Source organism: Lissotriton vulgaris, chromosome 7 (assembly GCF_964263255.1).
Source record: "Lissotriton vulgaris chromosome 7, aLisVul1.2, whole genome shotgun sequence".
Taxonomy (NCBI): domain Eukaryota; kingdom Metazoa; phylum Chordata; class Amphibia; order Caudata; family Salamandridae; genus Lissotriton; species Lissotriton vulgaris.
In genome coordinates this window covers 1,155,010,541-1,155,033,006 of record NC_141695.1, presented here as the reverse complement: position 1 = coordinate 1,155,033,006, position 22,466 = coordinate 1,155,010,541, and the positions used below count along the sequence as shown (strand labels likewise).

Here is a 22,466-nt window from a genome sequence, read left to right as displayed (position 1 = left end):
CCACAGTCCCACAGAGGGTCACTGCCCGATACTGAAAGAATCCGATCACCCAAGGCAGTGGCTTAAATATTCTGTATCGGCCTTTTCTAGTAAGTTCATGAATGAATGGCTAGCGTCAACAAATGCAGCCTGAAAAAATTGTAGGGGCAATTTGAACAGTCTGCGGATATGTGAGTCGCAGCAGGAATAAGGTCTCCCCTCCCAGAGCCGAAAAAGCCCTTCATGCCTCAAAAAAATATAGTCCTGGAAAGGTGCTTGTTCCACGAACTTGCCTTCAACAGGTTTATATACTGTGCAGGAAATATGGGAAAATAGCCAAATATCGTTAACATCACACTGGAACCATAGCACATCCTCGGTCACATTAGAACTAAGCATGACTGTGGCAAATTAGGGTGGAGTTGGTGATGATGGCCATAAATGGATGTCCAATTTCTGTTTTTTCTAAGATTGTATACCTCAACAAGAAAGTTTCTAAAATTGTGTGCCTTCGATACAAGAGTTATGCAAAATTGACAATTTCGATGTTCCAAAGCGCTGCTTTAAGAGATATTACTTTTACCCTACTCAGCGCTATCGTGTATTATTAACCTGGGAAAGATGAAAAATGATTAAAGCAAAGAAAATGTGAATCCGTGGCCTTCGGGTTACTCAAAGGAACCTTTATCAGGTGAATAAAACACTTAGCAACATAGCCTACCTGTTACAGGGTTTATACTGTGCTGAGAGTGGCGCGTCAGTGACCTTTTGACCAGCCATCCGAGCGTTTGAAGAGCGCAGCGTGGTTTTCCAATGGGACATAAAGGCCAGTATGCCTCAACAGATCTGTAATATCCGGTTGCTCCAATTAGGAAGCCAACATCTTTTAATTAAATATTCTCCAGGGTGCTACAGTGCCATCATTAAAGCTGATCTCTGCTGCTAAGCTTCAGGCTGAGTCGTTAGACACACCTATGTACAGCTACACACACCTGTGCAATACCTAGGGAGCACTTCTGGGCAATGATGTTTCAAATCGGTCTATGACGTTTCAGAACGTTCTCTGCTCATGTACCAGGCTTATAATAGTAGGGCAGTTTGTTGACTTACGCACCTGCTGTAAAGACATGCATCTACTAAGAACTTGCATGTCACAAAGTTGAGTGCTGGTGTAGTGTCAGGGTAGAGAACAGAAACTAGTGCCAGCTTTAGGGCGGTGCGACCGGTGCCGTCTCGCAGGGTGCCAAGCTTGAGAGGGCCCCTTTGCATAAGAGGTTGAGGCGCGATAAGAGAAGCCTGCAGAGATCTTTTTGGGCCCAGCATTTGTCTGGGTTAATAACAAGTGCACAGACATTTTGGTGGTTGATGCACTCAATGGAGAGATCCATGAGTTGTCTAGTCACAGTTGTGACTCATGATAAAGTAGCATGGAGGGTTAACAGTCCTGCTGCAAATCACAATGTGCAACATGCAGATCACAGATTTTTAGTTTACGTAGATAGTTGTTTATAAATTAAATCTTTCTAATCGAGCACACTGAGCAATAAACTGCCATCAAAGCGCTGCAAGCAATGTGCACAAAAATTCCTTTGCACACTCTATAACTGAATGAAAGTTATACCTGGCTGATGAGTCCTAACTAGGGCGACACTGGTCTTCGTTTGCTTGTGTTCTGGTTCTGGGAGGATCCGGTCTGACAGTTTAGGCTGGACTGTTCCATTAGAGCAAGGTCAAGACGGATTCGAAAATGACTGGGTCCAAACTGAGGTGACATGGTGTGCAAAATAACGATGGACATGTGTACAGCCCCGAGTAATCACCAGTGTCTGAGATTAATTCAAGCATTCAATCCATCACTTATTGTATAATTTAGCAAGCAAATTGCAAGCATAAGTTTTAGAACCTTAATGTTTTTTTCCTCCAACTTTTGTTATTTAAAGATTGCTAAAAAGGGTTCCTTTGGGTAGTACAATAATTTTATTAGTATGACACCTCCAGTGGCAGCTCTTCGTGGGAGTGCTGCGGGCGGTGAGCCGGGAGAGGGGCAGGGTGGGGGGTAGTAAACTCCGGCTGAACGGAGTTAAGTAAATAAGCTTATCCTCACAAATATAGGGGTTGGGCGTAAGTTATGCGAAAGAGGCGTTCCTTCTAGTTCTAAGATGCACTAAACCTCATTGTAGGTAATATGGGATCATAGAGTGTCTCTTCCCTGTTTCCCAATTTCTTTTCACTTTTCACTTCACCTCACGTCCTGACGAAGCGCACAGGGATCCATTAAGGACCCACATGATGTGCGAAACATGTTGACCTAGCTACACCCACTTCACTCACTTCCACGGCTTGAGAGCATCAGGAACATTTTTTTTCTCCGCAATATTTGCTTTATGGAGAGGCTCCCATCCTATAATGCTTTAACCTTACCTTCCGGGCCCCCGAATTCAAATTATTTCCGGGCACATTACATTAATTTCATTCACCACTTTTTTAGGTCCACACACCCACCGCACAACTGCTGCACCTCCTTAAAAAGATCTCTGACAAAGAGCCCTCTCGTGGGGCCCGTGGGGGACAGCAGCGCCACCCCCACAAGGAGCAAAGCCCAAAAGATGAAGCATGACACTTGCAAGGGTGTGTGAGGGCACTAATTTGAAAAGGAGGAATTCCCCCACCATCATTTAGACCTACCTATCATTACCTCAAGAGACCACAAATACTAAAATACTTGACTACCCAACAATAATAGGTTACCATATGGTACATGGTGTTACTATACACCCATCCATGGATTCGGCCACTAATCCTACTTACTTTGGTAGAAACAGATTTGCATCAAAAACAAATGCGTCCGAGGCAGATATTAAGTTCTAGAAAATATTTCTTTTCTCCGACCTTTTCTATCTTTGCATGTGTGCTGCACTGTACAGCCAGGCCACTGAAATTGTGCGATTATGCTGCCTTAGTATTTTTTGCATATTTATAGATTTGCCCCATTTGCCACATGATCCACCTTCTGACACATAATCTGCAGGTTTTAAGAGATAAAAATTGGTTTCTACCTCAAATGGTTCAAAAGATTCTAAAAATGTGTGTTACCCCACACTGTAAGGCCCTTTGCAAAGGTTGACAAGTCACCTGTCTGTTACTTATTGCTATATTTGGGTGTTAAACTTGTACTAATTATCTAATTAGGTGCACCCAGTAACTAGATAGCATTAGAGGTTTAAAAATGACCAGATAATGAAGTAATACTACGCTGCATAATTTGAATTTCTTGCTGCATATTTTACTCAACCCTGTCACATAATTCCAGTGGCACTACATACAGCACACATATAAAGTGGTGAAATGGTCAACTTTCTCATAGCATATAATTTTGTATCTGAACAGTTACAGATTACAGTATAAAACATATGCGTAAAATCTCACACACATTCTTGTTCTATGGTGCAAGGGTTTATGCATTGGCAAATGCAGCCAGAGGTATGCCAGCACTAGAAAAGAAGGTACTCTCTTCCTTTCACAAAACGCAGCACAGCAACCTTGATTACGACACTGCGAGAAAACTTAGATCTGCCCCGTCCTTGCTCCAGACCAAACTCTCTTAACATATAATGCTTATCAGTATGGATGGCGTGACTACTGCACCTCGTAGTTCTCATTGTCTTACCTAACATTTCCTATACATTGATTTACACACTTCAGGGGCGGCCTTAGGCATGTGCAAGCTGTGCACCTGCACAGGGCCACCACGCCAGGCGCGCAACACCCATTGAACTCACCGGGCTTCAGCCCCCCCGCCGTCGTGTGTGGCAGCCCGGGAAGAGACAGGTCCCGGGCACACACAGAGCCCCCGAACGTTACACAGGTCTTTAAAAGGCCATTTGAATGTTAATTAGGCCTTGCAGTTGTTTCCTCTTCTAAGAGCCCCTGCAGCTCCACTCTGCCTACTGATTGAAGGTTCAGCCCCCCCGAAATTTTTTCTTAGCCCCCCCCCCCCCGAAATTTGGCTCTAGTTGTGCCTCTGCACCACGCCAATATATATCCTTAATATAATAATCCTCTGAGGATGGATACATATTTGCGTGGCGGTCCCTGGCAGGGATTTGGCGGCCTCCGGCTCTGTTCCCCTTCCAAACACCCGCCCCTCTTCCAGGGCACCCTACCAAGCTCCCTGCCCAGGGCCGCCATGAGCCTAGTGCTGCCCCTGCACACTTGTATGACTCATTGTCTCTGTATAACGCGTTTGTGATGTGAGGCGTCTTGACGCTCTACATTGGGGTAAGTAGGGCTATAAAGAAGTAACTGTGAGAGCGGGAATAAGTAGTGAAGTGGGGCGCCGTTGGAGGGTGGTCATGAGGGAATCGGTGAAGGAGAAGGTAATTGGGGGAGGGAGGGGGGGAGACAAGCAAATTGTCGCACCGGGCGCCATTAACGCTAAAACTGGCCCTGACAAGAACTGGTTTGACTTCTGTAATATAACCATCTTTAAATTAAACACATAGCTCCGTCTGGGGATGGTCATTATTATATGCCCATAAATACTGCCCTTTGCCAGCAAATTCAGGGAGCAACTCATCTGAAAGTATCTCTAACCTGAAACAGTGTCGAAGCGGCCACCTTCTTTTAGAAGAAGCAAGCAAGCCCCTCCATGTCAGTGACGGCGCAGCCACGTTCAAGTACCAGCTCTAATGACTGAGCTTGGCTGACCTGCCCAGGGTCACACATGGCAGCAGCAGGGCTCCTCCCTCCCGACTCACGACGGGTGCACGCCGCGCTCACGTTCACGCCGTCAGCACCCTCGATAGCGAATATTGCAGATTACTGGGCACCATGGAAATAAATAATTCCCAGACTTTGGACCGCAGTGCTATCTAGTGGTTGTGTTAGCTCTTGTGACACGCAGAGTGTCGTGTTTGCGCAGCTGTCAGAACCTCACAGAACGTAAGATGCGAGGCCCGATAAGAACTGCCCCTTTGTGTGCCCAGCTCCGAGGCAGTAGGTGCATTTTGGTTTCCGTCTTATCCTGGGTTATTTTCCCCATTGCTCTTGTTGGTAAACTCAGTTTGTTAGCCAATAAAAGTTACTGCATTTTCAACAGAAAAGCAAAACTACATGTATCAAAGTGTAAATGTAGGCATGACAAAAGCCAGTCAGTCTGGCCCTGGCAAATGTGTAGGATTATTGCTTTCTTTTAAGAATAGAGCAACAAAAAAAAGAAAGAAACGCACAAAAAATAACCTTGCCCAAACTTCATAGCCATCTGCCTGCCTTACATTTTCATTAAAATAAGTACAAAAATAATAACCACTGTAAATGGTGTTGATGATACAGAAGTACACGTATGTTCTCCCAGCCATGTAAAACAGGTAATAGAAACCCTTTAATTTGAACGCACTTCACAGGAAAATATGATCCTTATTAGAACAATATTGGCGTTAAGTAACTGTAACTTGAAGACATATGCTAAACACATAAGGGGGACTCAAAATAGAGGTTAAAGAATAGAAATGAATATGGACTGGCAAAGTGTTGGGTCTACCGGCCTGCCACTGAGGCGCACTTCTTTTTTTAGGCGGAGGTGCACATGTGCTCAGTTCAAGTGCAATCCCTCACACTATGAGAGAGATAATGGCTAAGCGGGGGGACCCATTGCCCTATGCTGTATAACTGGGAGAAAGGAAACAAAGTGTTAAAGACAACCTAATAATCCATTGATTAGGATGGCTAATATTAATCACCTTTGTTTGTATGGGTGTATTTGTATGTATTTGCTTTGTATTACATGAAAATATGGAAACCACGAAAGCGGTCTCTAGGCCCAAACTAAAAAGTAAAGTCCAGGTGAAGGGGGAGCCACGAGGTCTCCTCTGTGGCGCGTGCCTGCTCACACTTGTAGAAGGTAGTACAGTGAGTAGGTCTCAAAGGCCGCCAGTGTGAATCGTTCATAGGAACAATTCACAGCCACTTACCCCGGCTGACAAGGCCCAACTCCCGCCCCTATATTAAAACCAATCGGTGCGGTCCGATCTCCAAAGTATACATATGAACACAGAAAATCACTTCAGTATATACACTGTGCGTCCCTCACAGGGGCTACCGAGAGGAGGGGCTCTCTTAAAGACATGCAGCAGAAGAATGGTGTGATGGGAGGCCGGGGCAGCAAGCGCGCGAGACCCGGCACTGTTAGGGAACAAGTACTGGAAACTTCACAGAACGAGCAACACCTGAAGCGCCCCTTAGCACAGAATTTGAAAAAAACGATGACTATTGAACAGGCCTAGTCTGGTGCAACATGCCATGCACCTTTAATGTTACCGGTTCCCCACTCTGGCAATGCCAATTCTTCTTAACGTCCACAAACATGGAGCGCCCCGCCATATCATGCAAGGTATTCAGCAATATCGATCTATTGGGAGGGCTAAAGATGGATAGGAACAGCGTGATTAATCGAATAACGACATGGCAGCCTGTAATAATACTCTCCAGGCCAGGCGAGGGTAGAAGAGGCGCTTATTGTCCAACTTACACCGGCTCCAAGTCACCTCACAGCGACGGAATATCTATCACCAACATTCTAAGGTGAGCTCCCGAACATTCCAAGAACATTGGAATGTAGGGGGTAGCGGTGAACCAAGGGAAGGAAAGAGGGAAATGCCAACAGGAGGTAAAAGGATGAAAGAAATACAAGGGATAATTATGTTATAGTAAAGCAGGTATAAAAGAAGTTACATTACAACACAACCTCAGCGGAGAGGCCAAGGAATGGAGGGGCAGCACTGACAGTGAACTCTCTTCTCGTTTTCTGCATTGATGGTTTGTGAGGAGATGGCAGTGGTGATCAGGAAGAAAAATATGCCTTGATGAGCACTGCGTAGGTGGTACACCTGACCCGCAACAGGGACAGCCGCTGGAGGGCCTAGAAAGAGTCTGGCATCGGAGGTCATAGTTAGCTGTCACTACAGCGAAGGGCTTCAGATACCACCTCTCTCAATTCAGTACCACTAACTACCAAGCGCCAGGAGCATCCTGTACATTCTCTCAACCACTTAGAGGTCACTCGGATACAGGCATGCGCTATAAGAACTCATGCCAAAAACCCAATATGTTTCCGAATAAATATATGGGAATATTATAAAACGCCATATTTAGTAAAACAAACATAAATTGGCTTTTTTTCATGCAGTCATTTAAAAGTAGAAAAGCTACTATGGCTAATGCGACCAACTTTTCTTTTCATTAAGAGTAATTTATAAGTGCATATCTTTTTACAGCCAAGTTACGTCCTTGCCTTGCGTCTGCGTCCTTGAGGCGTTATTAATAATAACTTTGTTTCTACAACTAAATTGCATTAACACTGTCAACCTCGAAAGGTCTTACTGCCTCAAGGGTTCACGAAAGTGCTTAGACACCTGCATCATGGTACGAAGCGCTATACAGATAAAGCTAATAAAGCGATAAATAGTGCAATACTGTAATTCTTTTGAGAACATGATATTCAAAGGACAGCGAAGTAGTGTGGCTCACTGGTTAGAGGCGGCAGACCCGAGAGCAGAGGACGGCCCGGGACCAGGGTTCGATTCCCGACGCGGCAGGTTTCTGGACCAGGGTCAGCGGACTCGATAATTCTCTCGCCTCGGTGCCCACTCTGATCAGCGATCACACTCGGCAACTCTGGGCATTAGCTTGCCTCATCTTCACTAACGGCCCCACCAGACCGCCGGGGATGCCTGGTCTCACCCTGGAGATACCCACTAAGGGACCATCTCTCAGGGAAGCCAGGAAGGGTTTCGCAGCGGTCGAAGCGCGGAGATACTCCTCCGGGAGTCGATCCTAGCGCTATATAAACCTGCAATTAATTAAACCTGCAATTAAAGGTGACACTAACTTTTCAGACACTCACCGTAGCGCTGGCGCTGAAGTGCCTTGACGCACACCCCGCCGCCGTTCCCCGCTGTCGCTTTCCAACCCCTGTGAAAGGCAGTGGCCTCGGCGGCCCGGCTAGGCCCTCCGAGGCTCGGTGGCCCCACCCACGGGCCTCCCCTTGAGGCAAAGACGCGGGGAGGGGACTGGCCTGTGAGAGACACGTGTACAGCACACTAGCTGCATTCATGTAAGTGTTCCAGGGTCCGGAATAAGCTCACCCCAGACTCAGCGTTTCCTCTTGCACTGGGACCCCAGCCTCAGAGTTGCCGGGGCAGGGAGGGTGGAGGGTGGTACCCGATATGTGTGCTCAGTGTCAAAATCAACATCCGTTTTAAAGCGACAGCGGACTTCGGAGTCACAGGCATCTCTTTCGACAGACTGCACGTCTTTGATAAGCAGGTACGGATGGAACAGAGTCAGGCTTCGTTCTGACACTTAATTAGCAGCGTAATTAACAGTCTCCCAGTCCTACCGGACTTTCAAGAAGCTCCCGTCTAAGACGCGCGTGCAACAGCAGGCCGACCTGATCTGGGACTATTTTTAAGCCCGTCCATAAGGCGGTCAGCCAGGCTGGGTAATCGGTTTCCCCGGAGTCCGGTTCTGTATTTGCTTTTGTGAATGAGGCTGGGTTCGGCCTGTTCGGCAGGGTTACCAGCGGGCACGGGCGGCCTGGCACGCGCCCGGTAGTTGTAATTGGTAACCTATTATGGGTACATTTGTTTTTTTACATTTCTTTTTTTACTTTATGTGCTTTGTTCCTCATTTGAAGCTCCGGAAACGAAATGGCAGAGAAAACATACTACATATGAAGGCCTCAAATAATCCACAATGTACTCCTGCCCCTCCCTCAATGCAACACAACACCTGTTAGGTATTCTATAGAAGAATGGCATAGTGGTGTTGCCCGACTCAAATATCGCAAAGCTGTGGCACTAAGATAACAACCAACCAATTATGCAGATTCTGGTCAGTAACAAAAAAATTCAAGAGAAATGGTCGAAATTCAGAGCAAAACTTCAGGACAAAAGGCCGTCTGAAGAGGTCACACAATTCTAAAATAGATAGCTGACACAAGTCAAAAAAGGTTTATGTTCTTTGGTTTGTATAATATATAGCAGTATTGATCACACAGTCATGTGTCCGCACTTACTTCAGGAATAAAGACTAGTACACCTACTCACTAAGCAGGATTTGATAGTTTACATCAGGCACAGTTCACAATACTGAGCTTATACCATGTGTGATAGTGTTAGAAGAAGCGGTCTTTCGCTGAATGTTGACTTAGAGCTCAGGACAAGCAGCATTACTAGTTTTCGATTTTTGAAGGTCTATTTTTAAATCAGAGATGGCAGAGTTAAGAAGTTCTTTATTCTCAAGACCCGATAAATAGAAGTTTCAGAAGGATAATTTCAAAGTAACTCATATCTTCTGTTCCACCTTAACAAGTGTGACATTACACCTGTTTCGTGTGTCAGTCCAGGTGAATTTCATTTAGAAAAACATCTCTAGGCTTTAGCATTGCTACCATTAATGGAAAGTATACCATAAATGAGGTTTATTTTGCATTGGTAACTAACCAGGCAGATATGAAAAAGCAGTTTGCTATTCCTGTGCTCTCCAAATGCGTACTAGGTCCCAGATGATACCACCACCACCAATACACCAACCAATACCACCACCACCAATATTACCACCACCACCAATACCAACACCACCAATACCACCACCACAATCACCAATAACAATACCATTACCATTAACACCACCACCAATGCCACCACCACCATTACCAATACCACCACCACCAATATCACCACCACTACCAATACCACCACCACCACCACCAATACCACCACCACTACTTCTTCCAATCCCAATACCACCACCACCAAAACCACCACGAATACCACCACCAATACCACCAATAAAACGGATTGAGAAATGATTAGCAAATTCTAGGTGGCACATAATCCTGTGCTAATAGGCTGAAGCTGACAACAGCACATCTGTGTTACATGTCATTTGCACTAAAGCCACCTGAGGGGTTGTTCTCAAAAGCCTGTTTTATTAACAACAACACCACCACCACCAATACCACCACCACCAATACCACCACCATCAATACCACCAAAACCACCACCACCAACACCACCACCACCACCAATACCACCACCAATACCACCAATACCACCACCTCCAGTACCATCGCCAATACCAATACCAATACCAATACCATCAATACCACCACCACCAATATCACCACCAATACCAGCACCACCAATACCACCAATATAAACAACACCATCGTCAATACCACCACCACCAATACCATCACCAATACCACCACCAATACCACAACCACCAATACCAATACCACCCCAATATCACCACCACCAATACCACTACCACCAATACCACAACCCATATCAACATCACTACCAATACCACCACCACCAATACCACCTCCAATCCAATACCACCACCACCACCAATACCACCAATCCAATACAACCACCACTGCCAAAACCACCATCAATACTACCACCAACTCCACCACCAATACCACCACAAATACCAACACCACCAATACCACCAATAAAATGGATTTAGAAATGATTACCAAATTAAGTCATGAGAATTCCAGGTAGCACATAATCCTGTGCTAATAGACTGAAGTTGACAACAGCACATCTGTCTTACATGTCATCGGCACTAAAGCCACCTGACTGGTTGTTTTCGAAAGCCTGTTTTATTAACAACAACACCACCACCAATACCACCACCACCACTACCAACACCGCCAATACCACCACCATCAATACCACCACCATCAAAACCACCACCACTAATACCACCACCACCAACAATACCACCAATACCACTACCACCAGTACCATCGCTAATACCAATACCACCACCAATACCATCAATACCACCACCAATACCACCACTAATACCACCACCAATGCCACCAATACCACCACCACTAATACCGCTACCAATACCACCATCATCTGCACTAAAGCCACCTGACTGGTTGTTTTCAAAAGCCTGTTTTATTAAAAACAACACCACCACCAATACCACCACCACCACCATCAATACTACCACCGCCAATACCACCACCACCACCAATACCACCACCACCAACAATACCACCACCTCAGTAGCATTGCCTATACCAATACCACCACCAATACCATCAATACCACCACCAATACCACCACCACCACCAATATCACCACCACCAATATCACCACCACCAATACCACCACCACCACCAATACCGCAACTAATACCACCATCGCTACCAATACCACCGCCAATAATAGCACCACCACCACTACCACCAAAACCACCACCAATACCAGTACCACCACACCACCAATACCACCACCACCACCACCAATACTGCCACCACCAATACCACCAATAGATCTCACTATGGGAAAGGTTGAGGACCCCTGCCTCACACCATCTAGCTACAGGCCAACTACTCTCTAGCATGCTGCCAGGAACATTTCTACAGAAGCACGTTTGATCATCTATGCCTATTCTTAGAAAATGGTTTAATTTTTGATGATACACAGACATGGATTCACCCTTGCCGTAGTACTGAACTGGATGAAGTTGCTGTCATTGATTATGTTTACATGGAAGCACATTTCAACTTGTCAATCCCGTTTTACTTGATTCATCAACAGCATTTGACACTGTTGATCTTAACCTTCTTATCCACCACAAGTGTGAAGTCACTATTGAAGGCCATGGTGCAGAGTGTGTTGCGTCCTTTCTAGTGTCCTAGAAGCAACCCCTTTCCTTGGACCACTTTACTTCTCTCTCTTAAACACCCCCTGCAGGAGTCCCTTAAATATCTGAATTGTCCACTTGAATGTTTCACATTCATGTTGAACTGCTGGCCCTTATCATCCGTCCTATGTGTGTGTGTGATACTCTGTATTTTTAAAACGATCTCCTTCATTTGCACTTTAGCAGTTTCACGAACAGCGAGCTCCTCGCTGCAACGCTTGTCACTTCCACCGCCATTCTCGAGGGCGAGGCGCGACTAGAGACACGCCCACCTCAGGCGGCCACGCCCCCTTGATTACTCCTCCCCTGACTATAAACCATGTGCCTCGCTAGGAAGCGCAGCGGACGAGCGCAGCGGGCGCGACGAATGCGCGCCGAAGGCGCGCCTAAGGTAAGCCCGGCTGCGCCCGTCCGCGCCAGACCGAGCCCAGAGCCTAGACCCCAGGCTAGTCACAACTGCCCTAGATTAATATATTCACTTGACACCCTGTACCAGCTCAGGGAATCAGTGACCACTAGATGTAAGGAAACTATCATGCCAGAAACCGACCCTTTGGGCTGCCCAAACTGCGAATACAGGTTATCCCCATCCCCCCAACCCGAACCGGCACATCTCGAAATGGCCCTGCTGAATTGTAGGTCACTCCCAAAGCACCAGACAGAAATCCACTTACTACTAGCAGAGCTTCGCTTAGACGCTCTGTTCTTAACAGAAACGTGGCTTTCCCCTAGCACAGATCCAGACATCACTCAAGCACTCCCCCCCGGATACCTTATCAAATCTCTAAATAGACCGAAGGGTATTGGTGGAGGGATTGCGATCATCTACCGGGATAATCTTTCATGCCAACTTAAAGATAGCCCCATTCTGGATAGTGAAAACGTTCTGTTTTCCCTTCACCTGCCACCATCTACGACACTCTCGGGTGCCCTAATCTACCGCCCTCCGGGACAGGTAGGGGGTTTCATAGACTCACTCACAGACGCCATCTCCTCTCGGGCTTGTGTAACCCCTAATTTTACAATCCTTGGAGACTTAAATCTCCACTTCAACGATCAAAGCAACAAACTTGCAACTGACCTAAAAGCCGATCTGGCTTCCCTTAATCTTCACCTCCTTAACAAAGAACCCACCCATACGAAAGGTCGACTACTGGACCCAATCTTTTCCAACCTCTCCACCCTTACTGTACAAACTCCTCTCCCCCTCCCCTGGTCAGACCACTTTCTGGTTCCTTTTAAACTGCTACTTCCAGGCAAATTGCCTGAAGTTCCCCTCCCCCGAGCCCCTTCTCGGCCCTGGAAAAAACTGGACACAACCTTGTGGGATCAAGCACTGACGGCTACGACCCCCTTAGTAGACCCTAACCCCTCGTCAGCTGAAATCCAACTTCATAACTGGATAAAAGACTCCCTCGACTCAGTCTTACCTCTTAAAACTCTCCCATCCAGTAGGAAATCGTCCAAACTGCCATGGTTCACAGAAGAACTTCGCGAATTAAGAAGAAAGGGAAAAAAGCTCGAACGCCGTTGGAGAAAAAACTGGAATACAAACGATAAAAGCGACTATAGAACCCATATTAGACTATACAAAAACGCATTAAAAACTGCACAGGCCAACTTCTTTGAGGAGAAAATAGCCTCAGCTGCTAACTCCGCGAGAGAGACCTATAGAATTGTGAAACTCCTCACCAAAATACAAGACCCTCCATCCCCCCCTGACGTGGACGGTGCAAATTGCAATAAAATGGCAGAGTTCTTCTCGGCAAAAATTACCAAAATCCTAACCTCCCTTCCAACCCCATTGACAATCCAAGCACTACCAGGCCCCTCCCCTCTCCAAGACACCCCGAGACTAACCTCTTTCTCCCAAATCTCCATCGAAACGTTCCTCAACGTTTTACAGAAAGTCAAAAGTGGCTCCCCATCAGACCCAGCCCCAATTAGTAAATTGAAGCTAGTTGCTGCTACTATTGCTCCCCTATTTACTAAACTGATCAATGCCTCCTTTGAAATCGGTATAGTCCCGGAGAACTGGAAAAAAGCCACGGTCAAGGCCCTCATAAAGAAACCACACTTGGATCCCTCAGACCCCTCCAATTTCAGACCAATCTCGTTGCTTCCAGCTATGAGTAAAATAGCCGAACGAGTAGCAAATCAGCAACTTTCGGATTTTTTAGAGACCAACCATCTTCTTCGCATGTCCCAGACAGGCTTTAGACCAGGACAGGGGACTGACACCGCTTTGTTAGCCGTTGTCGAGGAAGCCAGAGGCATACTGGACGCAGGAGGATCAGTGGCAGTGATCCTCCTCGACCTGAGTGCCGCCTTCGACACGGTGGACCATGCAACCCTTGTCCAGCGCCTTGGCCTGATGGGAGTGGCCGACTCCGCCCTGGCCTGGATATCATCTTTTCTCAAAAACAGGTCCTTCCAAGTAGCGGACGGGCTCTCCATCTCCTCTGCTCAGCCTCTTAGGTGTGGTGTGCCTCAGGGATCTTCCCTGAGCCCCACACTCTTTAACGCTTACATGGCTCCCCTTGAGGATGTTGTAAAGCCGTATGGCATTAAATCAATAATGTATGCTGATGACACCCAGCTGATCGTCTCCCTTAACCAGGCGGACAATGCCCTGTCCAACCTGAGCAGCTGTCTAGAGGGGGTGCATCAATGGATGTGCGAATCAAGGCTAAAATTAAACGGGGAAAAATCGGAAATTCTCCTTTTAGGGACCTCCAACAAAATTCCCACTTCCCTTCCTTGGCCTCCGTGCATGGGAACACCACCCATCCCCAAGTCCGAAGTCAAGAGCTTAGGGATTTGGCTTGATCAGGATCTAAGCTTCAAAACTCAGGCGAGAAAAACGGCGGGAACTTGCTTCGGCCTGATAAAGATGGCTCGGAAGATCTTACATTTACTGCCACTCCAGTCCAGGAAACTCTTGCTGCAGGGGCTTGTGAACTCTAGACTGGACTACGGAAACGTCCTGTATCTGGGAGCCCCTGCATCGGTGACCCATAGACTTCAATGCACTCAGAACGCAGCAGCGAGAATCCTCACAGGAACCTCAACGAGGAACTCAGCTAAACCAGCTCTCAGAAGTCTGCACTGGCTGCCAGTAAAGGAGAGGGTCAATTTTAAGACCCTGTGCATCACCCACAGAATTCTGCACAATGAGGGCCCTCCCATACTCAGGACACTGGTGACTCAACAACAGCCGAGTCGCCATCTGAGGTCCAACTCTCTTTCCCTCGCCAATGTCCCCAGAATCAGGAAGGCCAGATCAGGCGGTCGCCTGTTCTCCTACAATGCTCCTAGATTGTGGAACGCCCTCCCCCTTTCCCTGAGGCAAGAACACAACTACCTCAGGTTTAGGAAACGCCTAAAAACTTTACTGTTCCCCTGAGTTCACCTCCTGACCCTTCCTTCCCTCAGTTCCGTAGTCTTTTTTTCAGCGCCGGGATGCCCCAGGGTAGCTGCGCGCTCAAGAAAACATAAAATCAAATCAAATCAAATCAAATCAAATCCTATGGCATGCAATTCTATAGGTATGCTAACAGCACTAATCACACCTGTTATCTTAATGGCAGAGACTATAATGTCTCTTCCCTGAGGAAGCGTCTAGTACAGGTCAGGGTTTGGGTGGGGAGAATCAGCTTAATAGTAATCTGAATGTTACCTCAGTCTCAGCCACCAATGGTAGCTGTCATACATAGTCTACTCCATTACAGCCCACTGACCTCAACCATGCCTAGTCATTCAAGCCACGGCGAAGCGACTTCAGAGGATGAGAAACTTACGATGGACATTCAAGTCTTGCCTGGCAATTCATCCTGTGGGACATCCCATTTGCGCTTCCAGATGTAAGACAACACTCTCTGCAGTGACGTCTCATGTCTTGACTACTACAGTGCACTTTATTTAGTATTAGCAAAGGCCATTTACAGCACCTCCAATTCCCTACAAAATATGGAAGCTAGACTTGCCACTCTTTCTCCAGTTTTAGTTTACGATCCTTTGCATCATGTATAGATGTCTGCAAGGTACAGCTCAAGTCTCATCCCTGCCCAGACCTATAGGTATGCTGCAAACCAATTATATTCCTCTGCTTATGATTATCCTCTAACTAATCCTTGTTTACATCAATCCACGTATGGTGGGCACCTTTCTTCCCTGACTAGCTCTCTATCTCTCCTCTACCTATTTAGCTTAAAACCATCAGTTCCCATTGTGATTTTTGAAACCTCACCTCAGTCTTAGTTAAAAAGAATTTTAATTCCTAATCTTTTTCTTTTTCTGGTTTCTACAATTCCAGCGCCAAGAGATATTCGGATGAAAGAGCACTCTATAAAACTCCACTAATATTGACAATAACACAAATAGTGCCAACATTTTATTTATTATCTCTTTAAAACCTCTAATACTCACTTAGGCACGTTATTCCTCTAACCAACAATACCATTTGCTTGTAAGAATGCTGCCCACATCCAAAGCATCTAAATATGCCTGGTGGCAATAGTTTGTACACTGCAACTAATGGAAACCTAACATGATGCTCGGACCAGCTACTGAACTCGCACACCATTTACATCGAATATAAATTTACTCTGACTCAAAACATTACTAGCAGGAACTCACCTATGTTATGTTATGTTATGTTATCCGTATTTATAGAGCGCACAGATGCCCCAGCAAAGGGGCGTCCTGGCGCTTATAGAACAGAAAACCGGACAAAGCAATACCAAAGAAAAAAACACAACAGCATTAGAGATCCAGTGGAAAGAGGAAAGTTTTTACAGCTCTCCTAAAAGCCAAGAGACTGTCAATCGCACGGATATGAACAGGGAGAGAGTTCCACAGCCTGGCAGCAAGCACACGAAAGGAGCGGCCCCCGGATCTGGACCACTTGAAGCGTGGAACTATAGCCAAATGAAGGCTTGAGGACCTCAGAGAGCGAGTGGGGACATAAGAAGAGATAAGGTGCTCCAGGATCTGAGGAGAAGAATGTTTAAGGATTTTGAACGAGAGGCAGAGGCACTTAAACTTGATTCGCTGAGCCACAGGGAGCCAGTGGAGCTTCTGAATAGTTTTTTTGGCCGAGCAGAATCTGGGTAGACGTATCAGAGCCCTGGCAGCAGCGTTCTGAACGCGTTGGAGTCTTAAAAGTTCAGCCTGATTAGCTCCAAGCAAAAGAGAGCTTGCGTAGTCCAACCTGGACAAAATCGTAGCTTGTACAATAAGCTGTCTAGTGGGAGCATCAAAAAATCTAAAAGTAGATCTGAGGTTGCGGAGAGTACCAAAGCAGGTAGCGGCCACTTTTTTAGTGTGGGTGACAAAATTGAGTTGAGAATCAAGCAGACCCCTAGGTTTTTAACCTCGATGACAGGAGTAGGGGTCGGGCCGAGCTCAGATGGCCACCATTTATCACCCCAAAGATGACTCTGCTTTCCGACAATGAGCGCCTCGGTTTTTTTGGAGTTCAATTGAAGGTGGTTGTCTGTCATCCAGCGGGCTACTGAGAGAAATCCCTCACGGAACTTGGCAGCCTCAAGGTCAGAGGCCCCACTTATTGCAACCGCCAGCTGCGTGTCGTCAGCGTAGGATACCATGGTAAGGTTCCAACGCTTAGCGACAGCAGCCAGCGGCTGCACATCATGGTTGAATAAAGTGGGGCTGAGGGCAGAGCCCTGCGGAACTCCCTGGTCAATGGGATAAGGTCTATATTCATAAGGTGGAGTGGTAACCTTGAAGGTACGACCAGATAGAAAAGATCGAAACCATTCAAGTGCCACATTATCGACACCTGCCTCAACCAAACGCTGTAATAAAACAGCGTGGGAGACAGTGTCGAACGCGGCACTGAGATCAAGAAGCACCAGTGCCGCAGTGTGACCAGAGTCTACCAAAGCCCGGAGATGTTCGACCATAGAGAGCAGTGCAGTCTCGGTACTGTGGCCGGGCCGAAATCCATTCTGCGAAGGATCCAATATGTTCACAGAGTAGAGATGATTAGATAAGATGGTATTAACATGGGCCTCGGTCAGTTTAGCAGCCCAGGGAAGGAGGGAGATGGGGCGGTAGTTCTCCAATTTCAAAGGATCAAGGGCAGGTTTTTTTAAGATGGGAATTACCTGAGCCTGTTTCCAGATAGCCGGGACCATACCTGAAGATAATGATAGGTTAACAAGATCTCGTAGCGGAGGAAGACAGAAGGGAGCGGACTCTCTGAATTGAGTAGGTCGTAGGGGATCTGTGGGAGAGCCTGTTTTAACTTTCACTACAAATTTGTTAAATTCTTCCTTTGTACGTTCTGGAAAATGAGTCAGGAACGTTGTGGTTTTAGAAACAGATTCCTGATTCTCAGATGACATAGTAGTGCCAGAAAAGGAGCGATAGATGTCCTTCACCTTTTTTACAAAGAAAGCGGCCAGATCCTCACAGTGAGAAAGAGAACAGATCTCGGCAGCTGGGGCTCTACTAGCCGTAAGATCCTTGAGCACCTTGAATATAAGTTTAGTCGGGTTGGTACTGGTACTGAATTCAAGGGAAAAGTAGGCAGCGCGTGTCTTACAGATCGCTTTATGATAGTTCTTGATCCTAGTAAGATACAAAATTTTCTTTTCAAGCTGATAAGACTTGCGCCAAACTATTCACCTTTCCAAATGGATGTCAATGTGTCCATTCCCAGTATTCTTTCTTTTGGCGAGTTCCCGGGGTTTTGCAAACAAAATCTCTTTACATCACCTCACTATGTCACATAGGCAGGCGGTGCACTGTGACCTGTGATTGGTCAGGCATTTCCTTTCTCCTGGCTGCACTCATATTTCACTCTTTTCATGCTCCTCCATGGACAATAGGCCACAGTGGGCGACTACAGAGACAGCGCAATGTGCTTCTCTGCTCCTGCTTCCTGTGAATATACAAAGATTGCAGACATACTCATGCGGTCAGGCTCCTCTCCTGGCAGGTTGACTGACCAACTTCAGCGAACCATCAGATTATCAAATGCCCAAAGTATATTAAGCAGCCAGTCACACAGTCCGCGCACAGCAGTGGCTGGCTTTGGATTCACAATGTTCTCCCTATTACCAAAGCAGGGTCACTGTTCCACCAGTGTGCTTTCTTTGTTTGGCAGGCACCTTCCACTACATTTAAAACTAAACACACTTTCCCACTCAGTGCACTGAATAATTATAAAAAAAGGCCTTTGCAAGTGTATCTCAAAGGGCAATGAATTAAAGAAAAGTCAGGTGCAGCCAAGCGCCACATACTGGCAATTTAGTCTGGCTTGGGCTAAGCCCAGCTGCCGATATCAAACTGCTGTTCTCCACTCTTGGATCCTCTTGACGAACACTAAATGCTGAGGCCGCTTACCCGCAGATTTGAGGATGGGCACTCCATAGTCAGGGATCCCACCATTGCCTTTCCATGTCCATGCATATGACAGTCTCTTAGCTCCTTCAGATGCTTCACTCATGTTCAAATTTTTTTGAAGACCTAGGGGCCCATTAGGATCCCGTCGTGTAAATGGAACGCCCGCCATAAGGGCAGGGGTCCCGTGGGTGCTATTAGGATGCGCTCGCTACAGTGGTGGGCGCATCCTGCATCCCTAACATTGTTGCTGGCGGTGCACTCAGCACCGCCCGCCACAATGTTAGGGCGGCATGTTGTGCACTTCCATGCTCAACATGGCTGGCACCTCACAACAGTGCCTGCCATGTTGTGCATGGAACTGCTGGGGGTACACCCCATGTGCACCCCCCACCCCCGGAGTCGCTGGGGGCCCGCAACGGGCCCCCCTAGCAGATTCCACATGCCTTTCCGTGGCGAAAGGCATTCCTCAAAGCACATTGTAATATGGCTGGCGGTGTCAAAAAGACACCGCCACCATATTGCAGCCTTTTCTGCCCGGTCGCAAGTCGACCGGGGCGGAAATGCGGCGGACGGTCTTTCCATCCGCCGCGGACCCCCCAGCCATAATAATATGGTGGGGGGGGTCTTTCCTACAGGGATGGCGGGCGGATTGCCCCGCCGGGTCGCCGGTGACCACCGCCGGCCCGGCGGGGGCAATCGGCCCGCCATCCTAATGGGCCCCCTAGTGTCAAAAAGCTGTAGTGGACAGGAGGACTTCACAAGGATACGTAGGGAGACATTCTAGTTAGAAGCACTACCTTCTTTATTATATGTCCGGTACTTAAGTACAGTGTTATTTCCATTGCTCTAAGGACTTCATCAGGCTCCAACTCTGACTAACTTCCAGGCTACAAGCCAGCTAACTCTCCCCAACACTGCCTGCATCCCCATGTTCTCTCTGCCACCAATTACCATGCTACTGCATCTCAGAACAGTACATTCCACCAGTTTTGCATAAATATGTTACATATAGAAAAAATACTGGCTATAAAGGCAACAAAAATGACTTAAGTTGTTACACATGGCATGAGACCACTTGGCATCTAGGCCTTTTGCTGGCCTCCACCCTATGTTGGTAGGAAGTGTCTACTAAAGGTTCACAATACCGCTTATTCAGCATGGTCTTCTTCTTGGAGACTACTGGTGCACAATGCAACTCGTTGTTTGATAATACTCCATGTTGCTGAGCACTTGCTTGCTATGTGTTGCTAACCACTGCAAATATCCCAAGCAGCCATAAATAGAAGACCATATCAATAATATTGGGTCTAAACTAAAATGATGATTATTTTCAACTTTATTTTATCTGGCCTAAAGTAATCATCATTTCAATGCAAACAAATGTGCAACTCTCACAAGTAGCACTGTTATTAGTACTGCTCTGCCCCTTCCCATGCCCCCTCCATCTTGGTGCTCCCCTACTCCTCCCATATGGATTCTCCAACCCTCTCTTTGCACACCTCTCACCTCACCTCACCTGCATTTGGTTGGCATACTCTCAAATGAAGCTTTCTGCCTGAAATACATACAGAACCAACGATTCAAATAATCCTGAACTGAACAGGCCTGGGACAGTTAGGCAAAGATGGTCAGGAGAGCACAATCCTATAATGTAAGTATGTAGTAGACTAATGCAGTGTAAAGTCTAGGCTACAGTAAATCCAAGTAAGGTGGATTTACTGTAGCCTAGACTTTACACTGCATTAATCTAATACATACTTACATTATAGGATTGTGCTCTCCTGACCATCTTTGCCTATATGTTTATTTGTCAATCCTTTGGGTTGATAAGTTGTGTTCCTTCCTGGTAGTGGGGGATATTGGTCCATGTAGCCCTCCGTCTTTGACATTGGGAAAGATCCTATTGACTGTCCAGTACTGTTTCTTATCTTATTAATATTAGTGAATATGCGGTCTTCTCCAATCGTTTGGAAACACCACTACCAATCTGTGTATATAGGCCTGGGACAGTTACCTGCTACTCTACGGCTTTTGTGGGACAAGAAACCGCTAGACCCATCACCCTGAGGGATGCCAATTTAGCAGAAAGCCAGCGTGAGCAGTTTGTGCTCTTGTTCTTCCTTGCTCACAGAGGGATGTGGGATTTCTATCACTCGATGCCCAGGACATGCGGGTGAGAAGTTTAATGTCTTTTTTGAACGTCAGACAAGTAGGCATCAAATTAAGATAAGAATTTATTGCACCTTCACAACCTGGTACAGATAGCTAATCAGGATGGTTAAAATACATTCCATCAATATGGGAAACATGTGAAAGCCTCTGATTAGCCGGAAGAACCCCGAGTTCCCCCAAACCTAGAAAAACATTGCTTACTATTGGCGAACTCTGCCGGAGAATGGTCTCAGGGGCAGGGCCTTGTGCATAAAAAAGCTGTATGACTTTGCATTTCCCCAGAGCATGAAACACACAGGATCTCAAAGCCCTAGAGAAGCTGTACGGAATGGAGAAAGACAACATCTCTTCCCTGCAATGCACTTCCAGCATTCTTTTGTAAAATGCTGTTTTTTTGGGGGGGTGGAGGCTCCTCATTTTACACTGTGGAACCCTGTGTTTTACTCTCCCAGAGCCCCTTTTTCCACTCACTGGGGCCCTGTGCCCAGAACCTTCTGTTCCATCTGGCCCCCTGTGCAGACCTGTGCTGGTCATACAGGAAATGTTGCAAGCTCCTAGGTGGGCTAACGGCATGGAGGTCAGTTCAGTTTTTACAGGGTCTATTTACCCTGTCCCCGTCAGTGCTGCCAGCCAAATGGGGGCTGCAACATCCGGGCCGTGCTTTGTGTAGTTCCACAAACACTCCCAGTCTCTGAAGTACTAATATATCAGACACTGGGAAGAATATGGATAAATGCCAGGACAGAGGAACAATGGTTGTATTTATGTAGTGCTGTATGCCGAGTACTGACCTTTCAGCTCCATTAATTACTGATGCGTCATTTAAAACAAATGTGCAGTTTATTTATTTAGTTGATAGTTTTATAAAGCATGTATATGACCCGAGGGTACCAGAGCGCTGTACAGAATACACATGACAACCACTAATAGATATTGGTGGCTACTTAGTACATGGGGTTGCAGACAGTATTAATCATTGCAAATGTCCAGCAGCTTGCATGAGTTAAGACAGTAGTGAGAGGTAAGGAGATGACTTGCTCTGATGGGCTCTGCAGTTGTGCCTCCCTACTAGTCCTACAGTAAGACTATGTTAGATTGGAGCTTGAACTTCCACCTGGGGATCAGTGAAGAGAGAAAATGTATTTACTGGAAGAACATAGGTGTCTTTCGTGCAGTACTGATCTGACACGTCTCTTGAAGCTCGCTAT

At 46.6% G+C, this 22,466-nt stretch overlaps 1 protein-coding gene across 3 annotated transcripts in view; it reads right to left on the bottom strand.

Moving 5' to 3' along the window:
• Nucleotides 1–22,466, bottom strand: part of SLC26A2 (solute carrier family 26 member 2) — a 96,114-nt gene that overhangs the window by 62,500 nt on the left and 11,148 nt on the right. The window contains exon 1 of one of the 3 annotated variants that reach the window (XM_086931607.1): nt 7,880–8,132. The exons of 1 other annotated variant lie outside the window; for it this stretch is intronic. In XM_086931607.1, the coding sequence (XP_086787733.1) occupies nt 7,880–8,089 (210 nt within the window). In that variant the 5' untranslated portion in view covers nt 8,090–8,132. Of the gene's footprint in view, nt 1–4,572; nt 4,670–7,879; nt 8,133–22,466 lie in introns of those variants that run through there. One more of the 3 variants, XM_086931609.1, reaches the window with a different exon arrangement.